Source organism: Musca vetustissima, unplaced genomic scaffold (genome assembly GCF_032173495.1).
Source record: "Musca vetustissima isolate MV318-11 ecotype Yass unplaced genomic scaffold, APGP_CSIRO_Mvet_v1 utg196486, whole genome shotgun sequence".
In the NCBI taxonomy this organism is placed as follows: Eukaryota; Metazoa; Arthropoda; class Insecta; order Diptera; family Muscidae; genus Musca; species Musca vetustissima.
This window is the reverse complement of record NW_026876857.1, coordinates 11,933-20,808: the sequence shown is the minus strand read 5'-3', so window position 1 is coordinate 20,808 and position 8,876 is coordinate 11,933. Positions and strand designations below refer to the sequence as shown.

The window sequence follows — 8,876 nt, the reverse complement described above, 5'->3', positions numbered from 1 at the left end:
TCAAAGGACAATATAGAGGGTGTACAAAAGTTAGAGAAAGTATTGAAAGTCGCGAAATCAAACGGACTTAGAATAAAATGGAAGAAGTGCCAGTTTCTACAGAAGAAAATTAATTTTTTGGGGTACGTCATAGAAAACTCTACAATATTGCCGTCTGTGGAAAAGACTAGAGTAGTAGCAAATTATCCGCTTCCTACAAATAGGAAAGCTCTAGAAAGATTTTTAGGTCTTACATCATATTTTAGACGTTTTGTAGAGGGATACGCTACTATCGCTCGACCGCTGTCGGATCTTTTAAGGAAAGATTCAAAATTTAAAATGGGAGATGTAGAAATAGCAGCTTTTAATCAACTCAGAGGGGCATTAGTGAAAGCGCCCATTTTAAAAATATTTGACCCGAAAGGATTAACTGAGATTCATGCAGACGCCAGTATGTATGGGTACGGAGCAGCCTTACTCCAAAAGGATGAAGACGGAAAATTCCATCCAGTAGAATATATGAGTAGGAAAACTACACCAGCTGAAGAGAAGTATCACTCTTTTGAATTAGAAGTTTTAGCTGTAGTAGAAGCTTTGAAGAAATGGAGGATATACGTACTTGGACTACATATAAAAATAGTAACTGACTGTAACGCATTCGCACTAACAATGCGTAAACATGACATTCCGCCAAGAATATCTCGTTGGGCACTATTTTTGCAAGAGTTCAGTTATACCATAGAGCATAGATCAGGTTCGAGGATGAAACACGTAGACGCATTAAGTAGGTTGGCATGTCTTATGATCGAGGATTCACTTAAACATCGTATTAGAGAAGCTCAGTTACAAGATGAGTGGATAAGAGCGGTCAGGAAAGTTTTAGAAACTAGTACGTACGACGACTACTATATAAAATTCGACATTTTGCATAAAGATCCAAACAAGGAACTTATTGTGATACCATCGTCTATGGAAAATGAAATAATTACTGTAGCTCATAGACAGGGACATTTTGCTACACGGAAGACAGAGGATCTTGCCAGGAAAAATTATTTCATACCAGACATGACAAAGAAAACGGAAAGGATAGTAAAAAGCTGTGTGGAATGCATAGTAGCTGATGCTAAGAGAGGTCGTAAGGAAGGATATCTAAGTCCAATATGTAAAGAAGACAAGCCGTTGATGACGTATCATATAGACCATGTAGGGCCAATGGAAGCAACTCATAAACAATATAATCATATATTGGTGGCAGGGTTTAAAATGCAGCATCAAAAAATATTAGCATTAGTATTACAGAGCTACTGCTAAAAAATATTGACATTACGACTAAATCAGCAAACGACTAGCTTTTTTAGTTCGTAGCATCCGTGCTAAGCACGTATTGCACATGCGAGCTTTTTTTGTTATGACTAATCGGCAGTACGACTACATATTCATATTTCGCTGTCGACGAATAATCAGCCGAGGGTTGTTTTTATGTTTGTGTGTTGCCAACGCAGAAATTAGAAAAAAGGCATTTCATTTTGTGCGTTTTTATTTAATTTAAACTTGTCAAATCGCAATTAAAAACTGTCAATAATAGTACTAAAAACTGAATAATATATTAAATTAAACTCTTTAGCAAGTATTACTAATTGTATTTGTTCGAAAAAATGAAATTATCATAATCTCGATTTTTAAGTCTCTCATATAATTAATAAAATTTCAATGGACAACACTGAACTCGAAAAATGCTCGGGTTTTGTTTGCTAAAAATCTTGCTAAGCAGTCACAGTCAAGGTGCTTAGTCTTCATTGAAAGCTTTGGTTGTTAGTCGCGTTGACAATTATGTTGTAGTTGTTCATTGCTATTTTGTAGCTGCTGACAAAATCAAGAAGCTTTAGTTTTGCTTGCTAAAATTATTCGTAATGTATTGCTATTTGTTGCAGTTGTGCTTGGCTGTGCTGCATATTTTGAGGATGAATTTAGTTAGCAGTGCGGCAATTTTCTGTGTTTTTGCTATTTTGGCGTTAGCATTTTAAACCCTGATTGGTGGTAGTAGATGGTTTTACCAAGTTTGTTTGGCTGTACCCCACTAAGAGCACAGGTACAAACGAGGTAATAGACAAATTAACGAAACAATCAGCAGTATTTGGTAACCCACAGAGGATTATTACCGATAGAGGGACAGCATTTACTTCAAAACAATTTGACGAGTATTGCGAAAAAATGAATATACAACATTTATTGATTACTACTGGTGTTCCACGAGGAAATGGGCAAGTCGAACGTATGCATAGGATAGTTGTACCAATGTTGACGAAGTTATGCGCTGAATCGCCTGGAAATTGGTATAAATATGTCGATCGTGTTCAGAAAACTATAAACAATACACCCCCTCGAAGTACTAAGATATCGCCATTCAAATTGTTAACAGGTGTAGATATGAGAATAGAAGACTGTACAGACATAAGGAAAATGTTAGAAGAGTGTATAGTAGAAGAATTCGAAAATGAACGTTGTTTTCTCCGAGAGGAGGCAAAAGATAATATATTAAAGATTCAACAGGAGAATAGACAAGGATATAATAGGATGAGAAAGCCCGAGACTTGCTACAACATTGACGACTTGGTAGCTATTAAACGTACTCAGTTCGGTACTGGGATGAAGCTAAAACCGAAGTTTTTGGGTCCGTACAAAATTGTCCAAAAGCTGAACCATGGTAGATACATCGTTGAGAAAGTAGGTGATAGTGAAGGTCCGAGACGTTCAACCACTGTCTCAGAATATATGAAGCCTTGGAGTGTACATTCGCGGTCGAATGCGAATCAGGATGGCCGAATGTAGGAACGGGTTACGCAACTACACTAATAATTGCATTACCAACTCCACTAATTGGACGTACTATTGAACACAGCCGATCACACACGAAGTAATAAACATCGACGATAACGATTGACAAAACTGTACTTAACATAGACGCAACGATTTTCAAAAGTTGAAGTGACACCGACAGATCGAAGAACTGACACAGTCGCTAATTTGAAATCAAGAAGTGTAGAAGTAATTTGAAGTAATATAGAAGTTGTGAAGTAACAAGAAGTGTTAAGAATCATAAGAAGTGAAGTTAATTGAATTTTGATTTTGTGAACTTTGTAAATATTGCTTTATTTAATAATAAGAACCCAACTTTATTTAAACAATAAAAACTATAATATCAAATTAAACATAAAACAAAGTGTTTCAATTTGAACTAAAGGTAACCAAACCTACATATATAATACAATAATATTTCAGCACCCTATCTAAATTCCTTCAGAAGATAGCGTGATTACAACAGACGGACGGACATGGCTAGATTGTCTTAGAATTTTACCCTGATCAAGAATATATATACTATATAGGGTCGGAAATGAATATTTCGATAAGTTGCATACGGAATGACAAAATTAATATACCACCCATACCTTGGTGGAGGGTTTAAAAATTGGGTTATATGGGGACTACCCCAAAAAGGGGGCGAATATTAATAATTTTTGGTGGGGAGATTTATTACCATATACGACTACAAAATACCAAATTGCAACGCATTGTGTAGAAAAAGCGCACAAGAACCCCACAATACCGAAGAATGGGGATACCCTTATATGGCGGCTATCCTAAAAAATGACCTATATTCATAATTTTTTGTGGAGGGATTTTTTTTCCCATTAAGAACTCAAAATACTAAATTACAGCCAATTAGGTGGAAAAATGCGATCAAAACCCCCAAAATACTGAAAATTAAGAGGTACCGTTATATAAGCGCTTCGAGAAAAAGTGGCGACATTTAGTACCCAATAGGAACCCAATGTACTAAATTTCAGCGAATTCGGATGAAAAACGCGCTTTTGTAACCCCGTTTGTAACTCGTCGAAATATTCATTTCCGACCATATAAAGTATATATATTCTTGATCGGGGTAAAATTCTAGGGCGATTATTCCGACCCTATAAAGTAGATATCGGACATTTGCTGCAAAAGAGAGACATAACTCAAAAAACGTGATTTTCGAGTTAATGGTGCACGATTGCTCAAATAATACCCCTCATGTTGTGTAAAAAATTCATATGAATATCTCTTACACATTCTAATTGAGAAGCTGTAGATGATCCCCTGTCCCATATAAAGTGTGAATAAATTGAAGTCTTAAACAAAGACATAAAATCATAAAGTTACGACAAATGATATGTTGACAAAATCCTCTGTGGTTATGATATCATAATAACATTAAAATTGCAGAAATTTGTATTTGGTCTACATTGTGGTTTGCAACAATCGATTGGTAGAATTGTCGCTATAGGTCCACCTTTTGGTATGTTCCCCATATATTCATTTAACGTAACTGTCAGTATTCCTATGTTAGATGGTATCCAAACTTCGGCCCGGACGAACATAACGCTTTTTCACATGTTTATATTGAAATAGGTGGCTGATTAATTCCGTGTGTTGGTGTTGTCCCCATACAGGCGTATTCAAACATAGTATTGGGGATAGTCGTTACTCGAAATAGTCTGTTTTACCCTAAAAATTGTGGAATTCTAAGACTATTTAGCAATCGGTTGTAATCGTTCCGCTTTCTAAGGGTGTCATGATAAAAGACTCGATCCTGATGATAATCAAATATATCGGCCAGCATTTAGTGCTTTAAAAAATTCGGGTTGTAGGCCCACTTTTTCATTGCAAGTATCTGTCAGTATACCTATGGTGGAAGGTATCCAATGTTCGAACTTAACGTTTTTTTCACTTATTTTACATTACTACCATCACAGCTTCCTCGCAACTTATTATTTATTACCAATATTTTAAGATTTTGACAAGAATACTACATTTTATAGAAATGAATTTAAATTACGAGTATACAAAGCTAGCTGAACCCGTGGCGCTGCCCCTACTAAACATTTCAAGTTTAAATTTGAATAATATATATTATAGCTATGATCAATTAGTAAGCAACGTACATGGAACTGCAATGTATACTAATTTTAATATTTAATTTTCATATTAACATTAGGTAAACTCTGTACTCGTATTTTTATATGCACGCCATCCCGATTGGTAACAGAAGATTGATGTATAGTAGTTATTGAATTTGTCGCTGTTTTCTGTAATTGTGGTAATTTTTGTTTTCTTGAAACCAACAAAATGTTTTTCACAAACTGACAAAAATTCAAAAAGTATGATGCAATAATTTTTCTCAATTTTACACAATTTTATTTCGTTATAAGTATATATGTGGATTAAAATGAAGACGGTTAGCGGAATTTCTGAACTGGTTGTTATTGTCAGTACAGATAATGAAACTTAATAGGATAATTTACACTTAATGTCGATCATGTCCATATGTTGCCTTATCTACAGAAAACAGTGTATTTCTATTAAAGTAAAAATTGTTTCGACCAATTAAAAAAATAGTTTCGTCCATTTTCGCCTTTTTCAATTGACGCACATGTAAATAAGATCCTTAAAGGTAAGAAGGTCGGTATTTTATTACCCAACGCACTAAATTAGATTCGAGCCTAAAAAACACTCTATTTTCTTCAATGTTTTTTTTTCGTAATCAAAATAACATTTTGCCTAATATACTGAGAAAAATGAAAAATATTATGTCAATAATATCTTTAAATGTTTATTTCAATATACATACTGTGAGTGTAACTAGTTTTCAATACAATACAAATTTGAAAAAATCCAATATATCCGCCTAGAACCAGCATACTTAAGATGTCAAATTATATATGATGGAAAACATTTGTGGATATATTTAGATCCTATATGATATGGACGTTTCTGAATCAATAAAAAACTAAAATAAGTACATGAAGTTAGGAGAAAACATCATTCTTCGTCAATGCATTCAACATTCCATATCCGATTAATACCATCAGCTGCGAATAAAAAGCAACACGGAAAAATGGGGTATGATTACTTTCGATGCTGTGCACAAAACTAGTGTAGCTGGGTTAATTCGGAATATAGCATTTATCATGTTCACAATTAACCTTTGTTAACGTTATGCATGATATATATACATATATTCATATTTTGTTAACTAACTGTTTTACGGTTTAACTCGCCTCCATTAGCAGCATTATGTTGAATGTTATCATGATACGCCAAGCGAAAATCTGCCTTCGATTACATTGTGCATTGATTTGATATTACTTTATTTTTCTGGCATAGTTGAAAAAATGAATAAAAATGCGAGTTATATTTTTTGAATATTTTTATATTCACATGCAAAGACAAGACAGTATTCAATGGTAGAGGGTTATTCATGACTGACTAGACTTAAACTAAGGTTATCTTAATTTCGATAGAATATCTTGCAACTTCTTTCATTTCTTCGTTGTTGTTTTTTTTTTCTTATTTTGTTTTGTTCGATCATTTTCTTGATGATTGAGTGATGTGGTGTTAATGATTTCGGAAGAATGGTGGTAGTAGCATTCATTAAAAGCCATTTCACTATGGTATCATAAGCCAAGGTCGTTTCGTATTAGCAGATTGTTGAATGAAGATTGTTTAGAAAATCTGTGAATAGACAGGTTGGGCAATTAGCGACTAACACTGACGTGGTCTAATTTACTCTGCTACTTACATCACATTTACCAATGATGGTGGTGGTGTAAACCGACAGCAGCAGCAGCGGCGGCCTGGGCAGCGGCAGCAGCAGCCTGTTGGGCAACAGCTTGAGCTTGGGCAGCCTGGGCTTGAGCAACAGCTTGGGCTTGGGCTACAGCATGAGCCTGGGCATTAGCTTGAGCTTGGGCATTTTGTTGAGCGACAGCAGCAGCCTGTTGAGCGGCGGCCTGAGCAGCAGCTTGTTGGGCAGCAATTTGAGCCTGGGCAGCTTGTTGGGCTTGAGCAACAGCTTGGGCCTGGACGGTAGCCTGGGCAGCCTGAGCTTGAGCAGCTTGTTGGGCTTGAGCAGCAGCTTGAGCTTGAGCAGCAGCCTGAGCTTGAACAGCAGCTTGAGCAGCCTGGTTTTGAGCAGCGGCTTGTTGTGCGGCCTGAGCAGCTTGAGTTTGAGCAGCAGCTTGTTGGGCAGCAACTTGAGCTTGAGCAGCAGCCTGAGCTTGGGCAGCTTGAGCTTGAGCTGCAGCCTGGGCTTGGGCAGCCTGTTGGGCTTGTGCGGCAGCCTGAGCTTGTACGGCAGCTTGAGCGGCTTGTTGTTGGGCGACAGCTTGTTGCTGAGCAGCGGCCTGTTGTTGGACAGCAGCAGCCTGAGCCTGGGCAGCTTGTTGGGCTTGAACAGCAGCTTGCTGAGCCTGAGCGGCAGCTTGAGCTTGAATTGCGGCCTGTGCAGCTTGGGATTGAGCAGCAGCATCAGCAGCGGCGGCAGCTTGGTTGTTCACGGCTTCGGCTTGAGCCTGGGCAGCTTCAGCGGCGGCGGCAGCAGCTTGGGCATTAGCATTGGCAACGGCATCGGCAACTTGTTGAGCTTGATCTCTGGCAGCTTGAGCGGCATCGGCAGCGGCAACTGCGGCATCGGCAGCAGCAGCACTTGCTAAATACGTAGCAGAGAAAGAAAATCAAAAACCACTTCAACCCGAAAATCCAGTTATTTCAATACATACCATCTGGACCACCGCCCACCACCACAACACCGGGATGATGCAAATGATGGTGGTATGGCCATATGCCATAAGGCAATACATGTGCACTGGAACTGACAGCATAAAGCGCCACCACAAAGGTTACAAGAGAAACCTTTTAGAAGAATCATGCATTAAAACAAAAAGTTTAGTTATTCGTGAAATATCCTGTCTTACCATTGATGTCCTCATTTTGAAATTGGTTTAAAATAAAAAGAGAATTGAACTACTTTTTTTTAATGAAAATGAAGCCGATATCAGCTAAATGTATGGTTTTAACAAGTCCGCCGTCTCTAGCACGTTCTGTTGTGTACTTAGAGATCAATAAAACTGTGACTTCTTACCGCAATCCACGATCAATTTATAGAATCCCAAGATGGCCGTGTTTAAGTTCTGTCGATCGTATGTTTCATTACAAAAATTACACAGCTAGCCAGTTATTGCGATCGTTTGAGCTGTTGCTGACCGGCTGTCAGTCGGTGTGGCTGTCTGTCACTCATTCTTTCATTCATCGATCCACCAACAAACAGAAGAGAACAATCCAAGAAACAATCGATTGGGTGTTGGCTTTGGACAGAACAACTTTTTTCTTGTCGTATTTAAATTATTATTAATACAATTTACAAATTAATCCCATAAATCATGGTTGTTGCCGTTGTTCTTGCGGTTGTTATTGTTGTGCAGGAAAGTGGAAACTAATTGCTCTGTTGGTTATGAGTACCTTTCTCAAAGTTGATATGACATTTTCATTTTTCTATACATGATATGTCGAATTTAATGGACAAAAATGTCCATTTAGAGTCATAGGGCGTTAGAATTTGTGATTGTTTGCATAACATCTATGTGACAAGTTTGCCATTTTGATCTAATAACAAACGAATCATTTACAGAGCAACGATTGGGTGGGGAAATAGTCACAACGTTAAATTAGAGTATCACCTATCTCACAATTATTTTTCATTTAAAATTTGGGTAAATTGATGAAAGTTTACTAATTTAGCCGTCCGTAAATTTGTGCGAAATCAAAGCAATTGTTCTGTTCATCATTGTTCCGCTTAATTCGCTGAAAATATCGCTGCAGGTATAAGGGGTGACATACGGCACATTATGGCGTATTTTGCCCTTAGATCTACACCTACATACATATAAAGTCCAGCTGGATAGAAGGTAGAAAAAAAAACGTGAAATCGTGAAAAATGTTCGGTAGTTAAATAGTTTATACTCAATTATTGAGTAGATTTTCGCTTATTCACCTAAGTATTTAACCTCAGAGTTTGATGC

The 8,876-nt window shown here is 37.2% G+C and overlaps 1 protein-coding gene across 1 annotated transcript; it reads right to left on the bottom strand.

Annotated features, from left to right (window-relative positions):
* Window positions 1-6,596: 6,596 nt before the first annotated feature.
* Window positions 6,597-7,787, bottom strand: LOC133321387 (antifreeze protein Maxi-like). The gene is made up of 3 exons (XM_061530475.1): window positions 7,773-7,787; window positions 7,578-7,710; window positions 6,597-7,507 (listed from the first exon to the last, which is right to left on the bottom strand). The coding sequence occupies exons 1-3, from the start codon at window positions 7,785-7,787 to the stop codon at window positions 6,606-6,608; spliced, it is 1,050 nt and encodes a 349-aa protein (XP_061386459.1). The 3' UTR covers window positions 6,597-6,605.
* Between the last annotated feature and the right edge of the window lie 1,089 nt (window positions 7,788-8,876).